We start from the raw sequence: 24,729 nt of genomic DNA, 5'->3' as shown, positions 1-24,729 counted from the left end.
ATAAAATCAGTAAAGGGTAAAACATTCAAGGGGGTGAAGACTTTTTATCTGTACTGTAAATGCCAGGCGAGTTTTAGCTCTGCATTAAAGTTGGTAAATAAGAGGAAACTGCTCGCTCTGCCAAACATGACCATATTTGAAATAAAAGAGAACTACAACTTTCAGAGGTTTTTCATGTTTATTATTATAATTCCCTTAATTGACATTGGAAAAAATGAGGTACTGTGTCTAAGTGACAAAGAAAATGAGCGTTGTAATCATGATAACACAATAAGATGGAAAAAAACACATCGTCATGATTACCATAAATAAATAAAGCAGGAGAGTCAAGTGGGAGACGACCTGGAATAAAATCCTATGATGACTCAGAGGACAATCAAGCTGTTTTTATGTACAGATCTGAGGAGTGGAGGTTTGTTTTACCAAGACGAGAGCGCTGACAGCAACGAGTGCAATCCCCGAGCAACATTAGGAAACGGCAAATAAAGACGCCTGAACCTACGACACAGTCCGAGCAGATGCGACGTATCCTCCATTTCTCTGCGACCGCCGAGCTGAGACAGACGGATAGATGAAAACAACATCGTAGAAATGCAAACTAACTACACAGGCTACCAGAAGATTCCACTACATTGATTTCACCTACCAAAACAAGTCACAAAGGATTAAAAGATCATTTCAGAGCATCTACAGCGACTCGAAGCGTTCCTGGAAAGCAGTGCAAGCTTATATACCCTTCATTTCAACGGTAACTCCTTCATGAAATGTGTTTTATGTGGATTAAATAGTCCACACTGCAGCAAAACGTGTTCAAGCCAACACAAAATGAACAAAAAACAGACACTCAGCACCATTTTTAAACCAACGCCTTCAGCTCTGCAGCCATGTTTTCTTTCTCACATGCTTTAAGGAAGGCAGGAACGACAGAAGAGCTAAACATTTACAACAACGACTACTTCTCTCAAGACCTACAGGGAAATAAATACTTCAATATCAATAAAAACCAGAATAATTCCTAAATATGCGCCATCAGTTTTCAGGGTTCGGCCTCACGGCTCCTCTCGGGTTTCTGTAACACGATGCTGAGACTCGACTCTTTCTGTCAGAAATGCTCATGAAGTGTGTGAGGAGGCTACATGAGGCGGTGTGTTGTGTGAAGGAAGGGGCGGGGCAGAGGAGTGTGTGGTGGCGTTGATCGAGGGCTTTTTTGTTCCTTGTCGGAATGTCGGATTTTTCCCGTCTATGCTTCCAGCTCGAAGCCCATCCCAACTTTGTGTCCGCCGGCGTTGAAGTTCTTCCCATCGATCAGGGCTGAGAGGGTCACCTTAACACCTACGAGACAAGAGAAAAAAACATTTTTAAGCATCTTTATTATAAGTTTAAATAAAAATTAAACTGGAATGATGCTCAAACCAGCTAAAATATGATACAAAGAGTGTGGGACCACAGGGCAGACACTTATTTCAGTATTTTCCTGCTGTTCTTTGAAATTATTTATAGCAATACTACTAATTTAATTTGAGTGACCTTAGGTAGTCAATTAAGAAAAGGATCAATTTAATCTAAGTAGTTAAGTTTTTTGAATAATCCACACTAGCCTCAGACAATAGGATTAGCCTTTTAGCTGTTGGAAACAACATTCATGCTTTTAACCTTTAGTGAACCCAGAAAAAAAGCATGCTGGGATTAAAAATGTCTTCTCTAAGAGTGTCTGGGCTCAGACAGGCAGCAGCAGAGATACTAGGGTTTTTGATAAACAATGAGCAGCCAGAGATGCAAATATAAAATGTGACACAAGACTATGATGCATTTAAAGTGCATTGATGCTATATCCTCTGCTTACGGGTGCCTGCTCTACCCACCGAGCTAAACCGGCACCCTTTTCTGGGCTTCTTATGCCCTTATTTATACATCAGGACAGCAGATAGAGTCAAAAGTAAGGTTTGAGAGAGAGGGGAGGGACATGGGAAAAATGCCACAGGCCGACCTAACTCCTAGGCCATCTGCCCCCCATATTTGAGTACATTAAAGCTCCAAATGGAGCTGCACACAACAGTTATTAATTATGATCCCTACACTTTACCAAAAAGTGTTTTTTTCCCTGCAAGTTAACTGAGTTACCTGGTATGGAGGCAATCGATATCTTACATTACTTAGATCTGCAGACCTCCAACTACACCTCAAGCCAAATGGAGGGAGACAAGAGTCTTCAACTGAACTAAGACTAGCTGTGCTGCTTTAACAGCTTTTCTCACTTATTTAGTCATAAAATGCTTTCAACAGGAACGCTGATATACTATTAAGCAAATAAACCTTATGGGGTAAAAAAAACAAGAAATAAGGTCATTTCCAAATGATACGGTTCTATGTGACGGCTCTTTAATATGATTAACAGGAGCTGGTAGTTTTCTTTCCTTCGCGCCGTTAGTATATGGGCGACCCGGGTTCAAATTTGGCCTGTGGCTCCTTTACCACATACTCTATCCACTGTCATCCTCAATAAAGGCCAGAAAATACAGAAATTACATCTTTGAAAAAAGAAAGGTTGAATTGATACCAATTAAGGGAGCTAAAAGGTAGACTCCAGATGCCTAAAGAGACGAAACTCCATGACAATGTGCAAAACTGGGCTGACATAGGCTGTGGAAACACGTGATAGATCAGGGTTTACATGGCAGACTATGATGAACGGGGTTTGACACCACTCAACCAGGCTTTAGACGAAGGCGTTTAATCTGTACTTGCGATCATTTCTCCTTAAGCTTTTAAATATTTTTTCCCTTAAGGTGTCACTACTTTCAGCTAAGAGATAAGTTTATTTTTTTTATGGGAATGGCCGGCACCATCACAAACAGCACAAAACTTATGCACTGTAAGAGCACTTCTCCACGCAGAAATCACCTCTTGCCCCCCATCTAGAAGGCTTTACTGTCACACAATGTTATCTGCAAAGAACCTGCTGGATAGCTGTCTCCAAGTTTTTACAACTTACTTCATTCAGCATCTAATGAGAGCAGTATAAAGCCTTATTGTAAAATAGGTCAGTTTGTAGTATAATTAAAAGAATATCACCAGTCTGTTAACCATTTTTGAACACCCTCCAAGATATTTTAAAAAGAAATGTCTTAACTTTACAAGACCTGCAAATCACCTACAAGAGTGAGAACACCTCAGGACACAAATGTGGTCCATCATCACTGAGTACGTTTACATGATCACATTAACCAGATCACTGGGAATAATCAGGTCATGGTAATTATCTCATTTGATGTGTTTACATGGCTTCAGTAATGGGTTATTAGAGAAAACCTTGTTTACGAGATTCTGTCAATAGTCAGACTTCCGTCCTTGGTGGCTGACAAAGGTCTGTGTCCCAAAAGATTAAACATCAGAAATCCTCAGATCAGACCTACTAATGTTGTTTTGTTACTTAGCTTTGTAGTAAGCTCGTCTAGCCTGCAAGTAGAAAGTACTGTACTCCAGTAAAAGTCCAGTTACTCTGGTTGAAATGTTCTTTAATAATAGTAAAAGTACTGGTCTATAAATCTACTCCAGTAAAAATAAACATATTCTGTAGCTTCTGAGTAGCTACTTTTGACACCAGAGGAGGTTGTACAGTAAGACACGATCTTTCTCTACCGTGCAATAACATCAGAATATGGATCACCAGCATGGTTGTTCAGGTAAAGGAACACTTTTATGATAAAGTGAATTGAACAGCTGTTTTTGATAACTCTCTTAGTAACTGATGCTCTCTCAAATACAATACTTACAATAAATGTAAACAAAAAAGCTGCTCAATTTCAGTAATCCACCCCTGCTTCTAGTTCCACATACTCTGTGTCTGCAGTGTTACATGTGCACAGAGGTTTTGCTCCAAGCCACAGTACAGGCTGTGCACCAGTTGATCTGTTTGCACAGCAAAACACACCCCTGAGCAGCTGGAGACCACGAGATCACAAGGATGGCGAGTTCACACGGGAACTGCAAGATCACAAAGTCCAGCGTGGAAGTAGCATGTCATAGTTTGCCTTTCTGAGGTTAATTTGCTCTTTTCTTTGGTATTATTTTGTGATTTTTCTGCTTCCATCATGTTTTTTTTTTTTTTTTGTGAGGGGGGGCGCATTTTGTGCGCTTATTTGATAGAGGAGGACAGTGGATAGATTCGGACACAGAGACAAGAGTGGGGAAAGACATGCAGCAAAGAGCCACAGGCTGATTCGTACCCGGGCCACCCGCGTACATGGGGTGCACCTTGAACCACTCGACCATCTGAGCGCCCCACTTCTATTATGTTGAATGGATTTGAATTTAAGGTTTTCATTCTCAAAGGATGTGTGGTGTAGTTTCTGTCGCTTTCCACCTCAAAAGTCAACTTTTCTTCTTCTATGGTGCTGCGTTCCTTCTGTAGCCCACTAATCAACTGATAACCTCTCTCTTGTAGCTCAGGTTCTGATGCAATGTTGATACAAAGATGAGATTAACCGTCAAGATTCTGTGCATCGTGTCATTTCTGAAAACTGACTGGATGCTTTGTGAGTTCTCATGCCTATTTGGATCGAACTGCTCTATGTGGATTGACCCGTTTTGTTAGGAGGCCATCCCAGAAATAGACTAGAGGAGAGCAGAGTGTCTGGCACAAACTGGACACTGGAGCTGGATTTACTGGATTGGGATGAACGCTCCACAGTGAGATTTCAGTTTTAGTTTTGGTGATTTCCAGCAGCAGAAAAACAGTTCGAAGCTTCTGCTTCTTTTTGTAGGAACTCTCTGAGATATTTCACCAATTATATTTTCTTCCATCTTTGAGATAAAGGATTTTCAATTCAGTTATTTTGCTGAGCATAACATTTGTTTCCCTTCACTTCAAAAACACTGCATCTCAATGCTCTGACTGCTGCTTGGCATGTAAAGCTTGAATGTAAATATAATCAGTCATATTAAAATTATAACTAAAAATAAGGCTAAAGGAAGTTTTTGACTGACACAGCTAACAGAAATGTGACGTGAGCTGTCTGGAGGAGTCAGACTATTTTGATGGGGGATGAAAATATTAGAATCAGATGACTGGCACAGACTTCCTGTCAGTTATGACACTGTTGTGTTTTAGATCCTACCTGGTCGAAGACTCTGAGTGTACCCGACTCCGATCAGACTGGCATTGTTCACTTTGGCCTAAAGAGAACACGGGGAAGCACAACGTAAGATATGAAGAGGATAACCAGAAAAATGCACCATGAATGAGCAGTTGTACTCACAGACAGAGAAGCATCTTTGTCCAGCTTGTATTTGGCGGCAATGCCAAAGCGAGTGTTGTTACTGCCAGCGGTCCAGGCCAGAGTGACCGCCGTCTCCAGCTCGTCGTTCACCTTCTGATAGATCGAGCCGCCAAACTCAGTCCCATCGTTACTGAGAGAGAAAGAGATCGTCAGACTCTCTACCGTTCTAGATCATCAGAGGTTAAACATATAAAAACCCTTTACATGTAGAATAAAAGTATTATTTTCTTAAATCAAGGAGCAGATTGACCCACAAATCAATACCGTGATTACTGATGGTTTCATATAACAGTGTAAAATACCAACAAAGCACTGAAATTTGGCTAAGCTACAGGATAAAGGTCTATTTATTTATTTAACCAAGGAAAAACCCAACTGAGATTAAGAATCTCATTTAAAAGCGCGCCCTAGCACAGGGGGACCCTCAAAAGAAAAGAGCCAGAGACCGGGGATTCCCACTGTACCCAAAGATGATCAAGCACAGCCATTCACATTTAAGAGTAGTCAAGTGAAGACAAGGCTGCAGCACATTTAACAACATCACAAACATGAAGCAGTAAATATAATATCCCTGCAAACACAGATCAACCATCTCCTGAGTCTCAGAGCACAAAGTCATCAGTCAAATCATCTACAGCCTGATGCACTGTCTGCCAACACCTGTAATCTACTCCTGAGAGATTTAAGAGACCAGCTCCCTCAGACAAAGATTTCCCTGCAGTACATTCCAGGCTGCAGGGGCAGCCTACCTGAAACTCAATCTATTTTGGATTCTTTCCCATGATGCATCATTTATTGATGGCACTGGATGCTCATTCTGGAGCTCTAGATGTTTAGTGTTTCGCTGACATTAGTTTTCGGGAAGCTTAGGGGATCCATATAGCTTCTAGGCACAGTAAACCCCTTTTTGGGTTTGGATAGGCGAAAGGACAGAAAAGAGTAAGGGGAGTGGAAAGGGAGGGTGAGAACACAAAGGGACGAGATGGTCAGGATTTAATTTATGGAAATGCAGGAGGAGGTGAGGTAGAGGTGTCATCCTGCATTCAAAAATCTACTTTAAGCACAACTAAACAATTACAACAATTAAACTGCCACAATTAAACCTCAAGACAAGAATTTTAAAAGGCTTTTTTTCTGCTACAATCCACAGGTTTACCTTCCCACTTGTCTCAAAGTCATCTGCAGAGCCGAAACAAACAGTAACTAACTCACGGCTAAGGATAGTTAACCTTGAAGTATCAGTGCTGTACTCACACGTTGGTGTGCAGTTGGAAATCTCCAGCCCGGTATCCGAGGGCGAAGTTGTTCTGGGTCAGTTTGGACTTGGCCGTGTCAAAGGCCATCTGGTATCCAGCCAGCCAGCCCTCGTAGCCCAGCACGGCGGCTGCGTGGATGATGGGACCCTCGAAGTCCACGTCACAGCCCAGGTTCACGTAGTCACGCTTGTAGCCCGTCTTCAGCTTCCCGCTTTTCTTACTGATGAAAGACAGGTTAAGAGTTTTTTGTTTGTTGGTCATATACTAAGGTAATGAATTCAAAATCTTAGGAATATCACGTTAAGCTCTGTCATGGAGTCTTCAGCCTGCTGTTTTAAACAACGGCTCAAAGCAGATATGAGGAGATAAAAAGGCAAAGGCAAAGCCGTGTGACTGTTGGGCTGCAAGACATCAAAATGTCTCAGGCTTGTTCTCATGTATAAAAGCAAGTCTACTCTGAATGCAATGAAAAAAATCTGCTTTCAATAATGAATTTGTCCCGAGAAATTCTAAATTTCCAGATTCTGGGCCCTCCATGATACCAGGTCTGACCCACAGTTAGAAATACTTTAGGTAATCCCACAATGCACTGTATCAGCGATCCTTTATTTTAAGGTGTTCTCACCCCGTGTTCGGTACAAAAGACGTATCCAAGGCGACCTTCAGTCCTTGAGCCAGCTGTGTGGAGATAAAACTTTGAGTCAACACCTTTTTAAAAGAGCCACATACCTGTGTGAAACTTAAACAATGTAATTTAATCGGTCAGAGAGGTGTGCCCATACCTGGTCCTCCACAGTGACCTCGGTACCCAGCGTGTTGTCTGTGTTCCACTTCTGGTTGACGCTCAGGCCGATCTCCTTCATCTTGTATTTGGTCTCCAGACTCCCTGAGGCCTTCCCCGTGTCTGTGTTACTGGAGCCAGATGTGTTGAACTCCTGGGAGGACCATCAGGGGGAGAAATCATTAACATGCACCAAAGTTAACCGGACGGAGAGTCTAAGTATGGATTATTAGAGAATATTTAATCTTAGTAAGAATCAGTAAAAATCCATAGGGTGTCCCTATATAAAAAGTACTAGGGTGAACAAAAAAATCAGGATACAAAAAACAATTCAAATACAAAACTTTCCCCAAAATAAATTTTCCTTCTTTTTTAGAGTTTTTTTCTTTCTGTAGTAAAATTCAATATTTTTACACATTCTGTTGCTCTGTTACTCATCCTTTTGTAATTTCAAGAAAAAAAACATTCTTTAAAGTATAAAAAAAACATTTAAGAAGGAGAATATGAAACAAATGATTCTGCAATTAAAAATATACAAAAGACATGACACTGTGGACAGTAAACCATGCAGGACAACATTAATGCATGTGATGCAAACAAACAAGAGAAAGAGAAGTTGTTTTATGTTTTACAGAGCTGGGAAAGAAGGTGCATCTTTTCTTGAACCAGTTAAATTCATTCAAGTTCCTTTGCCCAAACCCAGATTTTCTTTTCTTGAAACTACATTGTTGAACACATCATGATATCTTATTTGCCTTCTTCTAAAAGTCATTCTGAACACATCGTAACATGTCAACTCCTTTAGTTAACTTAGTGTTATGTAAGTTTAAATATTTTTTAACTTATACTAATATCAATAATATCCAGAAGGCGATTTGGTTTTTTTTGTTGTTGTTTTTTTTTAAAGGTTTATTTTTGGGCATTTTGTGCCTTTATTTGATAGAGGAGAGGACAGTGGATAGAGTCAGAAACAGGGAAGGGCCTCAGGCCGAATTCGAACCCGGGCCGCCTGTGTACATGGGGCACTCGCCTTATCCATTCTGCCACCTGCGCCCCAGGCAATTTGTTTTCTTTTTTTAAACAAGGGGGATGCACCTTGTTAACCCCAGCACCACCACCAATCGAGGTCAGTCGCGCTATCTCAGGTGGATCTCATAAGAAAGCTTTGCCTGTGAGACGTCATGGTGCCTTCAAGTGCAAGTCAGAAATCTATCTTATACTTGAATGATAGCCAGGTTGTTTAAAACAGGACAATTAATATTTTTGTTATTTTCCTTTGTAGAAATGCTAACCTTGTTGCCCTGCTGCTCCTCTTCTCCTCCACCTTGTTGCCCTGCTGCTTCTCTCTCTCCTCCACCTCGTTGCCCTGCTGCTTCTCTCTCTCCTCCACCTCGTTGCCCTGCTGCTCCTCTCTCTCCTCCACCTCATTGCCCTGCTGCTCCTCTCTCTCCTTCACCTTGTTTTCCTGCTGCTCCTCTCTCTCCTCCACCTTGTCGTCCATCTGCTCCTCTCTCTCATCCACCTCATCGCCCAGCTGCTCCTCACTGTCCTTCACCTTGTTGCCCTGCTGCTCCTCTCTCTCCTCCACCTCGTTGCCCTGCTGCTCCTCTCTCTCCTCCACCTCATTGCCCTGCTGCATCTCTCTCTCCTCCACCTTGTTGCCCTGCTGCATCTCTCTCTCCTCCACCTCATTGCCCTGCTGCTCCTCTCTCTCCTCCACCTCGTTGCCCTGCTGCTCCACTCTCTCCTCCACCTCGTTGCCCTGCTGCATCTCTCTCTCCTCCACCTCGTTGCCCTGCTGCTCCTCTCTCTCCTCCACCTCGTTGCCCTGCTGCATCTCTCTCTCCTCCACCTCATTGCCCTGCTGCTCCTCTCTCTCCTCCACCTCGTTGCCCTGCTGCTCCTCTCTCTCCTCCACCTCGTTTTGCCTGCTGCTCCTCTCTCTCCTTCATCTTGTTGCCCTGCTGCTCCTCTCTCTCCTCCACCTCGTTTTGCCTGCTGCTCCTCTCTCTCCTCCACCTCGTTTTGCCTGCTGCTCCTCTCTCTCCTTCATCTTGTTGCCCTGCTGCACCTCTCTCTCCTCCACCTTGTGTTCCTCCTGTTGCTGCTATCTGACTTTGTTCATTCTCTACAAAAGTAATGACATGAACCTCAACAAATAACTTATTTTCTACAACACTTGTCTGAACAATACCAGTGGATTTTGTGCCCACATGCTTAGTTAAACTCAACTCAAAGATTAACTTAAAAATGTGTGTTCTTTCTGACTGATCCTACTATGTAACTGCTTGCTCTTTTTCCCCCCCTCACCTCTTCCTTCTGGCCCTGTTCTCTGACTTTGTCCATTCTACACAGAAGTAATAGTATGAACCTTAAGCTTTGTTTCCAACAGGGCTACAGTGTAAATAATGCTGCTAGTGGACTGTATAAAATTATTTGTTTACTAAAGTTTTCCTTTAGATATGCTTTAAGATGTAAGCCTATATTACATAGGCTAGGCCCACTCTACTTTGAAACTATGTCTAATACGATATTTCTACAAAAAATAAATAAATCTATTGTTAAAATCACATCCACACCTACCTCATTAAAAATCATTAATTCCATAATCTATTAATTTCATGTCACAAGTCTGACTGCTGGATACAAGACGTCTCCTACTTAAAGTCCATTCTCAATGTATGTGCTCTGGAGACTTCATGTTTCCAAATCACAGTTATGTAAGCTGAATACTGGACAAATCTGGCTTCCAAACAATGTGTGATATCACAAATCTTGCACACACTGTAGGCCCACCCTTTATATTTTGGTTTTTAATGAGCACAGAGAAACTTTCCACTTCCAGCAGATTAATGTGAAAACAGCCTCCGAGCTTCACTGTACAGGAAGTAATGTTATTATGTGCAAACACTCCAAGCTGATTTCTCACCTGTCTTTTTCTTTTTGAAAAATAAATGAAGGTCAACCTGTCCTCCTTTTTTTTTTGGACGCAATTCTGGCGATGCTATTAGCATGCCCGTGTGCCCGGTGCCGTTGTACTTCCGCCTCCCCCCTCCACTGTCCACACACCCAGGAGGAGAAAGGGAGGGAGGCAGGGTAACGGCGCAGCATCAGCGCATTGAACAGGCTGTGTATCCATGGGACAGTACAAGCTATGCTGGATGGGAATGCCGACGTGAAAACAGGGGGGGGCTAATGAAACAGTGGCAATCCGCCGGAGTTTAATACATAACTGGGAAACCCTGTAAAGGATCAATGAGTCAGGCAGAACATACTCAACTAAGCATCCCTGCTCTGCCATGACAGAGAGGGGATGGCAGGTTAACAAAGGGGACGCATTTAGGTCATTTTGCTAACAAAGGGGGCACCATCCCCCCTCATTCCCCCTCAAACCGCCTACTGATGATATCAATACCTGATAAGAATTTAAACTAGATATTCTGACATTTGCTGTATACTTTTAAGTGTGGTTTCTTTTCTCTTTTCTTACATCTGGATAAATTTGGACAAGTATTTATGTATATGAATTAATATGTAAATCCTCAGGAGTATGAATAATGTTTTTTGTTTTACTCCGTTTTATTTTCCTTTTCTTTTCCTTTTTTCACGTTTTCTTTGTATATAATGTATTCAAACTTATTCTTATGATAAAACACTAATTTATGATTTTCCTTTCAAAATGAATAAATAGAAAGTATAAAAAATATATATTTTGATGACGAAGGCTCTCCTACGGCTGTAGCCAGCCTCATGAGTCTGAATTCTACTGCCAGCAGATGGCAGAGCTGAGTTTTAACAAGGTAATGTATTCTGGTTTTATTTGAGGGAGTGGTGGGCAGTTAACTGGTGTCACCACCGTCACTGGTCTAATTTCTGCCAGGAAGTGGATTATTGCAACCCGTCGTCATAGGCTTAAAAGCACACGTTGTGTTGCAGTGCACACATGAGGCATTCACTGATGCTTCCGCTAGCGTAGCAGAGTGATATGTGACAGACAACAGCTCAGTCTGAGTCCAGTGACAAGCAACCAGGTAACTGACTGAGCATCATCCAACTGTGTCGTTGTACTTGACTTGCAAAACTGTAAACAGGTGAAACCTGTTCTGTCCTCCCCAGGTTTGATGTCTGTAATAACAGCAACATACAGCGAGTATGCTCACTTTGCACAGTGTCTCTATCAGCCTGTCTGGAGCTTTGTCACATTGTGTGCTGCATTGGGTTGTCTCAGTTTGTATTTTTGTCCAGTGCTGTAGCGATTGGTCTCATGAGCTTAAACAACCATTTAAAGGTGTGTCTTAACTCATGACTTTCTTGCTTTTAGTTCATCAAGAGTCAAAGAAGCAGGCTGGGGGGGTAAAGTCAGAGAAGCAGCTGTTAACTCTTCAGCTGTGTAACTTTGCCGTTACTGCTGCTAAAGCGAAGTTAAATTAATAATAAACATGCTACTTCTGTAACCTTGCAAAGCAGAAGGATACGCCCGTTTCCCTGTTTCTCACTGGTAAATCCATCTTGCAAAGCTCCCATCTGAACCGTTAGGGCCCGGTTAGAAAGTGACAGTACCAATCAGCGACTGGGGCAGTCCTTTTGGGCTCGGCAGAGTCATGACGTAAGGCGGAAGACATTAGCGTGGATGCTGCTAAAGCGCCAGTTTTATCAGAACTTGACATTTTTTCGTTAAAAGAAGAACAAAGAACAGCAGTGAGTTGTTTTCTTTTAAAAAACAGCAAAAGTTGTGTACTGACATGTCAACAATTGCCGTGGTTCACGTTATGCAGCTCTCTATGGAGTTTATTCTTCGGTAGATTTTTGCAGATGGATGTGTTAAACAAATCCATCTGGCATGCCAGGTTACTACTTCTGTTAAGTCATTTACAATAAAAATCTGGCGTTGTTACTTTTCTGTAGTGCTTTTATTGTGAAGGCCCCATCAGGAAATTTGTGCTTGACACACCTCAGCAGGAGCAAGATAATAAACTTAAAACTACAGGTGGAGTTACAGGAAGTGAACAGAGAGACTTATAAAACTGTGAATTAAAGGTTTCATCTTTTTAAATTTTGCTTTACTGTGATATAATAAGGTCACCATAACAGGCATATGAGTACCATGATACAAATCTTAGGTCGTATCTCCCAGGCCTAGTTGATGCAAACACAACCCCGCTACAAGAGCTACAAGTTTAAACTACCTAAAAGCTCATGCCTTCTTGTGGTTTGACAGATTATACAGACAGTGGAGAAATATCAATGGTTTTTAATGCCATATAGTCCGGCACTGACATTTTAGTCTTGTTCAGTCTCCTTGACAAACAAACTAAAAATACTTTTTGCCAGTTCTTAAGTTGGTTCTCAAGTACAATCAAAGATCAATTTCTTGCTAGCGGAAGCCTCGTCTTTCTCACTTAAAAAGGTTGTAAACAAACACTTGTGGTCACATTACGTTGATGAAATCAGCACTGCAAGAAAGTTTCGAATCCTGGAAACCAAAATCTAGAGACTCTCTAGTGGCTTTGGGGTTCATTTGAACTGAAAAACTGAACTTTGCATTTTCTCTTCCTGTTCAATCTCACTCACAAAGCAATAAAGACATGCATATAGATTTATACTATTAATATGCATCCTTTCAGTAGAGTATTAAACCTTCCTTTCAGCAGGAATCGATCTCAGATAATCGAATATTTCATAGTCTCGATACTATTAACACACATAAACCTCGATTTTACATTTATGAGAAAGTTTTAACTGCAGTTTTGAGGATATTTCAAAGACATTTTGTAACTGAAACGTTACAGTATAAATGCTAGCATGTGTATGTTTAACAGGTGTTATGTTATTGTGTTTACTGTGCTGTTTTAGCAAGTTAGCAGCAAGCGTTTGCTTATTAGCTCCTATAAAAATCACAGCTTAGACTGATGATGCTATTGGATTAACAGGCTTATAACACAAAAATAAAAGAGATGAATCATGAAGTGACAAAGAAATTAGACTAAAACAATGACATTAAAAGGCACATATCGACAGTGATATGACAAAACATGAACAGCAAATAAAAGTTAAAAAACACATTTATAAATATGCTGTATTGATGGTTATGACAAAAACACAAAGAAAAAAACATTCTGGACATGAAAACAGAAATGGCATGGAAAAAAAGGTGTTAGCAACAACACGATGATGGTTGTTATGTGAACGAACAGCTGTTAGCTCTGACACCGATCTTACCATCTACATTAGCGCATGAGCGTCCAGGAGGCAGCAGCATGGAGACAAAGCAGCGGTTAGAAAAAAGGCATGTAGAGAGACAGACAGGCCGAAATAAATACACTCAGGCTTGTCGTGTTTCTCTAGAACAAGTTCTGTCAAGCAGGCCGCCAGCAGCACCGCCATCAGCGTCGCATGATGACCTAGAAACCTTCAGGCTGCAGGTCACAGCAGGTGAAAGCTTTGTCGTCGTTATTTAGAAGAAAGAGCAGGGAGATGGATGGGGCCAGAAAGCACCATGACAAATAACAACAGATTAAAGAAAGAGACAAAGAAAGATGAGGCCTTACCACTCCACTTTGTGATTTGGTCTTGAGGTCCAGCTTCACCAAACCGAAGCCTGATGGATTTACAGAAAGAAATGCGTGTTAGTCATAGTCACATGCAAAATAAAGCAAATGAAACAAACACAAGAGGACTCAAAAGATAAGACTCATTTTGGTAGCAAATGCAACTTTCACATTCCAGTTTTTGTACACATTAAACCCAAGAGCATATTCTGATACTCTTGAGAAAAAAGGAGAGGATTTATGCTGTTTTGAACCTATTTCTAAATGTTCTTGGTTCTGAATAACTTACAGAGACATAAAGTTCCTTATCAGTTAGTCTTTTAGACCCCTTTATACTTTATCAATATTAGGGCCAGGTAATGTTTACACTAAAGCCCAAAACACACATACGGCATCTGCTGCGTATCCAAACGACTGCCTCCATTATTTCCTATGATTAAACCCACACCAGTGGCAGCTAGATGAATCTGGATGCGACATGCTGCTGCACTTTAAACCACTGCTCTATTCCCAGTGTGGCCGGCTGCGGCTGGTAGAGTCTTTTCCTGAGAGAACAGCTTTTTTGTACACCTCGTCTACCAAATAGCAGCTCTGTTTAAGTGCATAGGGGAAGAAATTTCGTGCCATCTTTCATTCGAGGTGTAGAATAAGTGGGAAGCCTCAGCTGCCACCACTGCCCTGTTGTTTTGTTTATTCACTTACCTTGTGAAGCGGGGAGGCCAGCCCCAGGGTCTTGCTCCTGGCAACAAGAGCCTGGCTCAGTAGTGGCTGGTGGCGAGTTTGACCGGTGCTGCTGGTGTGTTTTGGGCTTAAGTTTTATTTATCAGTGCCCTGGTGTGCCAGATTAACTGGTGTTTCAACTGGTGGATTAACTTGTTAGAGTCCAGGCAGGTGTTCTGGGGGTGTTGCTCTTAACAACTTTGTTTACTTTTCCAATAACCCTAAACATGCATTTACACCTCTTGCTTCCTAATATGAGAACATATTACTGTCTGCAGATTCATTAACATCACAAGAAAACGTGTTTTTAGAAACATAAAGGAAGTTTAAAGCCTTGAAAATTTGGAAAGAAAACATAGCAGACTTTGTCATTTTCTACTGACAGGCTAAAAAAACTTCTTGTTGAAAATAAATTATTTTTGTCCAGTGTTGTTATGGATCTTATGGATTTGGGAATGTTTGTATACATGTATAATGAAACAGACACAGGGAGTTGAGGGATTGTGTATTCAAACACAGAGAGGAGGTAGAGTTGAGGAACATGCTTGCTGTGTTAACTCCATACAAACTGCAATATTTTACTGGCTTACCAGCTGGTCAACCCTACACATGGATCTGTATGTAACTGACTGCCTGACTGACTGCCTGACTGACTACATTTTCTGAACTGTACAGAGTTGCGTCAGCGGAGGAGTAGTGACATCTGATGACTGGTCATGGAGCATAGTGGAACTCCAGTGACGCCATACTATAGGGTTGTGCATACCTTGTTTGGGGGAGTAGGCGGAGCTACTCCTCTCCCCTGTCCGGAATTTCAACAGGCGTCCCAGATAGCTGCCGTCAGCCATATACTAGGCTTTAACCTAGCCTTGTACAAATTCAGTTGGCATAAAATCAGTAAAATATTTTAAAAAGATCATTCTGTTCTAAGAGGTAACACAGTGATGCAGTGGTGAGCGCTGTTGCCTCACTAAAGAAGGATTCCTTGTTCCGACAGTGCCTTCCACTTCCCTATGCATACTTTCAGCCCTGTGATTGACTGGTGACCAGTCCAAAGTAAACCCTGCCTCTTGCCCAATGATGGCTGAGCTCTCCTCTCACCCCTTTAACCCCAAATGGGACAAGGGGTACAAATAAAGAATGGATAGATGTCTGTTTGAATATAGTAGCACATAGAATATAGTAGCGCAAAGAATCATTTCAAATTTTCAAAGAAATTGACAGATATTTCTGTGAAAATTATCTTTCCAATTGTCCTCAAATCCCTCAATGAAACTTAATCATAAAGCCCAAATATTAGAATAAGAACACACACACACACACACACACACACACACACACACACACAAATCCATGCAAGCTTCTATAACATTTTAGGCAAATTCCCCCTAAAATTTCTTTGCAAATGCTAAAAAGAACACAGATACATTCTCCAAAAGTTAATGAAAATGACAGAAACATCCAGACAGATTCCCTGAAATTTTAAAGAAAATTCCTTAACATATGAAAGGACAACCTATACCCACAAATTTTCATTCCAATTTCCAAATAAATGACACATAAATTGTCCAAATTCCCACAAAAAAGCCAATAAATAAATTAATAAAGAACACTTTCCCGAAATCCACCAATAAAACTCTCCAAATATACAAATATATCTCATAAATTTGTATGAAAATATTGGATAACTTCCGAGCAAATTCTCCAAAATACCCAAACAGCAGATTATCCCAACATTTCAAGCAAATTAATTAAACTTCAGCTGAAATTCAGCACAATTATTTCAACATTTCTAACGGCAGCAGAAGCCAAAATGTAACGTCCTCATTTGTGTATGCTGGGTATTAGGAGGCTAAGAGGTACAGAAACTTTAGCATTTTTAGCTGTAAACGTTAGAACTGTTATAGTTGGCTGAGTCATTAGTGTGGACATTTTCCTACTCTTTGACAATAAACTGAAATGGATGTGTTAGGTACAAAACAAGGAAACAGAAGACTTAATTTTGTGTTTTTGGATCCTATTTAAAAGACCAAATCTATCAAACTTGTCAAGAGAGTGATCAAATGAAAACAAGTGTGAGTTCTAGCCCTAAACATCGGGTATTGTACAGGTCAAATTCAGGAGTTAGACTGTGCTTAGTGTGCTGCTTTAAGTTGCTCGAAGGCAGACTTGTTTGCTTTTTTTTCCAGCAAAGAGAAATCTAACAACTAGACCAACTGAAACTGTAGATTTGTTTCAGGAACAGTTAATAATTTACTCTCTGGGCTAAAACAGAGTACTCACCATAGCCCTTGCTGAATATATCCTTGGCAGCCTTGCCCAAGTCTGAGTATGAAGGAGGGACGGCCATTGTGCTGCAAAAGAAAACACCAGTTTAAGCCACATTGAAATGAAACATTTTAAAAAGTGTCTGGGAGCATTAAGTTAAAGCTCTGATCAACATCATTAGAGGAGAAGGAGGGGCAGATATGAGATCTTCACTAGCAAAGCTAAATCAATCATTAACTAATTTCTAAGACAGTGTTTTCCTCCTATACCTAATTATCTGAATGGCTGTCCTATAATCCATCAACCATGTCTCCATGTTTGCTCCAGCAGAAAAGAACAAGCTGTTCTTTTAGATGCAGCAGGGAAACTAACAATTAATGTGCTCCATATCCGGCTTCATTCAGAAGCTGGTGTTGGCAGGTTAGAAGTCGGGAAGGAAATGGACATGCAGAGGGAAAATAAACTCTGTCTTTAAGGATAGATACACATCCTGTACATGATAAACGTACGTGGCACATGTTCAAGCTGCTGAACTGAAGGCTTTCATCACATTACAATAAAGATGTACCAGCAATTCCCATAAAAAAAAGTCAACACAAATATGGACAATTTCAATTGATTAGTCCAAAAAATACATTTGTACAAAATATATATTGCAATACTTTTTTCCCCAACAGAGGGAGCCACCTGCTTTTGGCTCTTTATTTGACATCACCCAACAGACATGCTGGGTGTAAGCAGTGAGTGCACTCTGCAGAAGCACTTTAACAAAGCTCCAGCGCCATTGGACTTTTGTTCAATCATTTCAATCATCAATTCCACAACAACAGCACAATACTGGCATCGTTTCACATTGTGTTTATGCCATGCTAAATATTCACAAAGAATCAGACATGTACACACAGGCACCCATTTATACAGACTTTGCTGCTCATCCCTGCTGACTCTATCTACCCTGGCTTGCCCCCCACTTACCTCTAAACTGTCCATATGCAAAGTATTCAGACTGTGCCATTACAGAGCACATGGCCCCCTTTGGTTTCCACATCATGCAATACAGTCTGTCTCAGCTAGAAGCACCACTCTGCTCTACTCTGTTGCAGATATGTGGCATTGCTACTCTCAGTGGAGCCTGTGTCCAGCATGTGCCAATCAACACAGAGCACCTCAACCCTCATAGGAGGAAACACACAGAAGGCATAAAGCAGGCCAACAGGAAATGTAACATGGAGTTTCTCTTTATCCTGCGTGATTTTGTGATCTATCTGCCCTAAGCTGAGCTGAGCTGAGCTAAGCTTTACGACCAGACCCCAAGGATGAGGGCGCACACAGTTAGGTCAGATATGAGAGCATATGCCAGGTCAGTGCTGATGGCTGTCGTCCAGGCTTGCACCAGGCCTAAGCCCCATCTCTCCAGGTATCTTCTTAGCTAACCACAGGTATGCGACAGTCCTCCTAGAGAGAAGTCACGTTCCAGGCACTGACTTGGACTTACTGACTTAGGTTGAGTCGAAACACTGATAAGTGGTCATTGAAGTGGTCTCATCTAACAGCTGCAGCTTCAGGATTAGTCTCCTACACCGGTCTTTAAATCATAGGTGTCTACATGCGATGCAGTCAGAGGCTCTGGAGGCACGGGATGCCAACCCCTTTACAGCAACATTGTTGTTAGCACACCGTCAATAGCAACAAAATCACGGTGGAGACTGAATGCTACATGGACGGACAATGTGAAATTCGGAGGTAAGGCCTGCACAAACTGGAATCACTTGTTCCTTCATTATGCCTCAGTGGCGTTCATAAGGAAGGAAACATCACAAGGAGCCTTGAAATAGCAAATTGAGAAGACCACAAAAGGTCATTTTTTAAAATAAAGAAAAATATGTTTTGTTTTATTAGTATATTAGGGCTGAACGATTTGAAAATAATCTAATTGAGATTTTTTTGCCCAATATTGCAATTGCGATTTAATATGCAATTATTTCTTAAGTTCCTCATCTTATGTATTTTCCAACAAAAACAAGCAATAATTCATCTTATACTATTACCAACACAATATTAAATTAAACCAGGGCTGGACAATTTTGAAAAATATCTAATTGTGATCATTTTGACTCATTTTGCAAATTGGATATAAGCTGTTGTATTAAAGGGAATGATAATTTTAATATAACTCTCATATTTAACAAGAAAAACATACAAAAATGAGGAAAATAGGATAATTTTGTACACCATTCTAAAAATATGCCACTAAAATGATAGCATGATGCATGATGTGTCTGCTGCAAAAAAACTTTTAAACTGGTATTTTGTCACAAATTTTAGGTTGAAGAAATATTGCACCTTCTGCGATTTGACAATGACAGCAGGCCATACTGCGATTTAATCTCATTTGCGATTAATTGCCCAGCTGTAGTATACATTTAAGTTGTGATATTATATATAAGTTATATATAATATCGCAGTGACAGAAGCCTCTCAATGTCATCGTGGACATGTGGAGGTTTCAACCAGAGGTCTTCAGGGAAAAAAGTGGATTTTTTTTTTTTTTTAAGTGGAGCAAAGCAAAGGGAAGTGAGGAGTACAGCTGCCATATTGCTTTGCATTCCACTCACTGGCTTGATCTCATGGCTTGAAAAATGGTGAATGCTAAGAGTGGAGAGGGAGAACTGAGTGATATAGTTTTAAAGATTGTGTGGAGGCTCCGGTGATTTTTAAATCTGTTGTCTGGAAGCAACAAATGAGAAAAGGTGATGGACTGACAAAAAACAATATGCAGACACTGCCAGACTATGACGACACACTTGTTGGGGAATGAGAGTTACATGAAGAGCCACTTAGCAAATCATGACCCCAAAAAGATTTCCAAAGATGCGAGGAGCAGAATCCTGCCAGGCCAAAACACCTTTAAGGAGGCATTCACAGTTTGTTTTTTTTATCTAGTTTTTTGGGTACTGCAATAAATATCATACCGTGGACTTGTTCTTGTGGTTTCATTATACAGTGACATTTTGAGACTGTTACAGCCCTACTGTTGATACTTTTTCAATGTCACATGTTTTAATAATAGTTAAATCTGTTTTGTTAAAAGTTACTAAAATCAAAAGTAACAAAACTTAAAAATAACTGCAACTACTTCAAAATATGTGTATTTATGGGGGGAAAAGATCTTTAAAAACTTCAAGCAAGGCTATCTAAAGCGTATAAAAAACACTGGCAACATTTCCTGATACAAAATCTGCAGGGAAACTCACTCACAAATGCTAAATGCACTAAAACATTGGCACTATTTCAGTATGGACACATTACCAGCGTGCACTGCAGTTTAGAGAATGTAAAAAAATCAACTTACTTGTGTTTAAATGAAGACAAGACATTACCCAATATAGGGTGCCTAGCAGTGTACCGATTTTGCTTTGGCATAATCAATATAGTTTGATTTTTACTCCTCTCTTAAACTTAAAATTCTAATAGAGTGACGACCCAAGTGAGCAGAAAACTTAAAAATTAAATGGGAACACTTGTTATTATCAAGGAAAAAGAAAAGAGGGTCCTGGATCATATTTGAAAATAACTTCACTTCAATTTGATGCCTTTATAATTATTAGAAAACCATAAAAGATATTGAACCCTGATATGATTTGTGTCATGAACTGAATGTGTGCAACATTTCTACATCTTAAGGTTGTACTAAGTGGGCCTGCTCTTCATCCTTTAGATGCTGCACTTAAGGATAATACATCTATATATACTAGATCAATTTCCTTTTGTAAGAACAGCTGGCTTTCAAATAAATTCCCAAATGAACCCTGCTGAAGGGCTAATGGTGAGTGCTTCATGCTGCATCTCCTATTGGGACAAAGAGACAACAGATGGGCCATGAAAAGAGCTGTGGGGGTTTGACAGCTAGCTAAGTTAGCTGCTGTGCTAGCTGTAGTTATAATGAAGCAAGCTAACATGTAAAATAAGCAAAAGCATAAAACATAATCCCAGTCTAACAGTTTTAATTTGGTTTCACTGAACCGTTACTCTCCCTGTCCTCTCCTAACACACCCACACGCAGATACACACCCCTTTCGCCGTTAGCTAGCCACAAAAAAATGCTAATAACGCCGCTAAATATGCAGTAAACGTTAACTTTCTAAATCTGTGCACTATCACAACTATCATGCCAGGATTAAACTGTGCATTACAAGGCTAAACATCATTACATAACAAATCTACCGTTAGCTAAATCGCTCAACATGCTAGCTAGTTATTTAGCTAACCTTGGGGAGAAAGATACCGTTATCAGAGCGGTAACAATTAGCAGCGTAATAAATAACGTCAGAATAAGAGCTCTGTGCCGTGTTAAAACTCATATGGCATCTCCTTACCGTTGCAAAAGTGTTTATGAAGGGGGTCCTGCAAAGCCTAGAGCGTCCCTGGCGTGATGCTGCTGTGTGGATTGACAGCTAGCTTAGCTTAGCGACGTCTATAAGGGGAACAGGGCACAATGAAGGAGACATATGACGCATGCGCGGTGCCACTGCTATCTCTGAACAAAGAGTCAATAAAAAAACAAGAGATTAATCCAACTGATAAAACATTTTTCAGTGTGTTTTATTCATCCGGGAAGTGTTTTATGGACTGTATTTTGATTTTAATTGATGAAATTACATTTTAAATGTTAATTATATGTTTTTTTGTTTCATTTCCAATACAGCCCTGGTCCTTTATAGGGCCGTGCACAGTAACCTTTAACCTTTGCACCCCATTCTTTGCAGCTGACCTGAGGAAGGGCAGGCTTTTGGCAAAGAAGCAAAGATAAATCTTTTATTTGTGTGGCCGTTCTTCAGCATGAAGGAGCAATAGTTCCCAATCTGAGGGCCAGAGCACCTTAAAGCAGTGGTTCTCAGCTGGTGGGTTAGGATCCAAGAGGTGGGTCAGGATCCAAGAGGTGGGTCAGGATCCAAGAGGTGGGTTACAGGGCTGTTTCCAGTGTGCCTGGAACAAAAAGAGGAGCACAAAGGGTCTGATGTGAAAAACCCTAAGCAGATATCCATTTATACTTTTTGTTCTGCATAGTTTTCCTGTGATAAGTGCATTTCAGTTTTTGAACAAGGTTTATAAAAGCAGGTTTTCCAAAGATAATGAGGTAATTTATCCAGAAAATTATCACAAATATTCATGCTATTTAAGAAAAATGGAGTAAGAAAAAAAATGCATGCACACCTTTCTAAAAGGATGTACTTTTCAAACATGTTTGTTTTGACGTTTTTCTTGTTCCATCTAAGGTCCATTCTGCATTATTTTTCACTGAACATATTTTTGTGGTTGGAATTTTCCTTCCAAATTTGGGTCTCAGGTTCTCATAAAGAGGTGGTGATGAGTCCTGGTGGCCAAACAGTTGAAAATCACTGCCTTAAAGGGTTAATTTTGTCAGGTTGTTTTACAGTTTGCTCTTCCCCTTGTAAATATTGCTGCATCAGTGTTATTCTCCATTTATAAAGATGTAAGAAGTATTCTTGTTCTGACAAGAGGTCTACCTAACTGTATAACCATCTTATTTAGAAAACAATACATCTCGTTTTATTATGTGAGCATCATATAACAAAGCCATGGTCTGTAAATTTATCACAGAGTCGTGGACCCCCATGCCCATACAGCAGGGTGGTGGTGGGTCTATATTACTCCTTCATAGGGAGAAGCCCAGGGCTCACAGCAGAGTTCTGGCTTTAAAAGGGTGCTTGGCATTCACGTGAGGTGCCTTGGTTGCCATGTGCCACTTTATGGTTTTCTGAATTGCTCTCAGTCTGGACCCTCCCTGGGACCAAGCTGCCTTAGAAAACCCTGCTAAGTGTGAATAATATCCCCAACAAACAGCCACCAGGCCCACAGTTTGCCATGCAAACCACAATGAATTGGTGACTTCAGGAAATGTGGGTACTTTGAGATACATGACTCAACACTTCCTATACACTGTATTCACCCAATTAGCTGTAAATAGAAGGATGCTGAGGACAAGTTAGCTTTTACAAGCTGTTTTAGACAACTCTTGACAATTATTCATCTATTAAAATATTAAAATATGTCAGATTGTTACGCTCATCACCAGGGCTGGCCTGAGGCATAAGCGACATAAGCGGCTGCTTAGGGCCTCGTCGCAACCAGGGGGCCCCCAAGAGCGAGGAAGTGAATGTTCACAGGCAGTTCAGAAGCAAACTATAGTGAGATCAGCCAGGCTGTGGAGGGGAATGACATGCTGGGAGTAAAAGTCAGGAAGAAACAGAGCCCCAACTCAGATTCAATAGTTTAAGTCGATGTTTTACATCAGGGAATTTGTATAACGCTGTTTTAGGCTGTTTCTCAAGTCTGTTCATTAAAATGAATGTAACATAATGTTCTTGAACGCACCACACAACAGTCAAAACAGTGTCTCTGCATCGGAGCAGTGCTACAGTTGCTAAACATGAACTGGAGTCCTGTTAAACTCGTGGTTTTCTTAAGTTTGTTACCAAATTACTCCACACAGCAGAGACAGAGGAGTGGAGGACTTCCTGATCTCCCAGAGACAATCACAGTCCTTCCCAGATCCGCAAAAATCCAGCTCACAGCTGAACTTACTGCATGCATGCCAGTGGGCCAAAAGTGTGGATCTAATAGCCACTACCATTATGTACAGGGATGATCATCAGTGGACTAAAAAGACAGTTCATACACAATGGTCGAATACACGAGTCTAGTTTAACTCATTCTAAAAATACACTGCGACAAATTTTAACTAAAGATCAGATTTAACTAAAGTAATGTACGCAACGTTATATGTTAAATTTCTCTCAATATCTATAATGTGGTTTGAAATAAAATGAACAAAATCTCAAGTTCTGTTACCTCATTTTTTCAGCGGTTGGGGGGCCCCCAGTCAAACTTTGCTTAGGGCCCCAAGTAAGCTTGGGCCCTGCTCATCACCCATACTTACAGAATCTTGTGAGGTGTTTGGTGGATTGGATAATTGAAGTTTGAAGAAACAAGACATACTGGCAATTTAACAATTTATGTATTCAACAAACAGGAGCCTCAGTAGCATGTGGAAGAACCATACACAGCCACAACAGTGAATTGCCTTATTGCACGGGACCTATCCAGATCAGTCAAACGTGGCATGCCGATTCTTGGAACACACACCTATTGACCACTGTAGCAGGGCCCATGCTCACAGGTGCTGCCAATCAGGCGCCTGATTGGCAGCACCTGTGGGTACCAGAAGCTCAAAACAAGAGTCAATAACAACAGCAAAATAATCTGTTTGGCATTGGAAGAGAAGATTTGGCAAATTTTTCATGGGTGGAACCCACATACTCAGCTCTGCTGCGGGGCAACATCCCCACATGTAGAAGCCTGTGTGAAAGCAACTCAGGCCCCGTGGAAAAAGCTGGGTGTCTTGGATCCAACAAGTCCACCAGGTTACTGATGCAGCAGAGGGAGAGGTTCACCTCGTATTTCAACTCTGAGGCTGCTGAGCGCTTCTGGAAGCATTGAGTTGCCACCAACCCTACACTATTTCACAAACTAAAGGTCCTTTTCAGGGCCACTGAACTCTGAAAAGAGCAACGCTTCCAGAAGCTACAACCCAGGACTCTAAATGATAGATAGATAGATAGATAGATAGATAGATAGATAGATAGATAGATAGATAGATAGATAGATAGATAGATAGTAATCTGCCTGAGCACCATCAGGTAACAGGGAGGATTTACGCAGCCCCGGTGGTTCTCTGGATGTCCTTGCATGTAACCAGGGGCATGGGAAAATAATCTGTTAAAACACTGAACAAAGTCCACACCTTTAAGGTGGAGTAAGGAGTGGATATGAGAGTAAGCTTGAAGAATGGCATT

At 40.9% G+C, this 24,729-nt stretch overlaps 1 protein-coding gene across 5 annotated transcripts; it reads right to left on the bottom strand.

The window, feature by feature from the left end:
- Positions 1 to 164: 164 nt before the first annotated feature.
- zgc:56235 (uncharacterized protein LOC393186 homolog) lies at positions 165 to 24,009 on the bottom strand. 5 transcript variants are annotated; one of them, XM_041810614.1, is made up of 12 exons: positions 23,726 to 24,009; positions 21,731 to 21,838; positions 21,229 to 21,326; positions 16,868 to 16,938; positions 13,865 to 13,914; positions 13,536 to 13,538; positions 7,318 to 7,470; positions 7,161 to 7,213; positions 6,534 to 6,755; positions 5,259 to 5,409; positions 5,118 to 5,175; positions 165 to 1,332 (listed from the first exon to the last, which is right to left on the bottom strand). In XM_041810614.1, exons 4-12 carry the CDS (start codon positions 16,932 to 16,934, stop codon positions 1,241 to 1,243), a joined length of 849 nt encoding a protein of 282 aa, XP_041666548.1. In that variant the 5' UTR covers positions 16,935 to 16,938; positions 21,229 to 21,326; positions 21,731 to 21,838; positions 23,726 to 24,009; the 3' UTR covers positions 165 to 1,240. The 5 variants fall into 5 exon arrangements, with proteins under 5 accessions (XP_041666548.1, XP_041666549.1, XP_041666550.1 ...); XM_041810615.1 differs by having other exon boundaries at positions 23,814 to 24,009; XM_041810616.1 differs by lacking the exon at positions 13,536 to 13,538 and having other exon boundaries at positions 23,726 to 24,006.
- Between the last annotated feature and the right edge of the window lie 720 nt (positions 24,010 to 24,729).

This window comes from Cheilinus undulatus, linkage group 17 (assembly GCF_018320785.1).
Source record: "Cheilinus undulatus linkage group 17, ASM1832078v1, whole genome shotgun sequence".
In the NCBI taxonomy this organism is placed as follows: domain Eukaryota; kingdom Metazoa; phylum Chordata; class Actinopteri; order Labriformes; family Labridae; genus Cheilinus; species Cheilinus undulatus.
Note: the sequence above shows the minus strand (reverse complement) of the source record. Positions and strands in the feature narration are given on the sequence as shown.

Bases quoted from the DNA above. Each gene is read 5' to 3' on its own strand.
- zgc:56235 (XM_041810611.1), bottom strand. From the start codon at position 17,168: ATGGAGACATGGTTGATGGATTATAGGACAGCCATTCAGATAATTAG. The intron at 7,214-7,317 runs GTATGGGCACAC...ATCTCCACACAG, and splicing joins AGGTCACTGTGGAGGACCAG to CTGGCTCAAGGACTGAAGGT. The intron at 5,176-5,258 runs GTGAGTACAACT...TGTTCTCTTTAG, and splicing joins ACAAAGATGCTTCTCTGTCT to GCCAAAGTGAACAATGCCAG.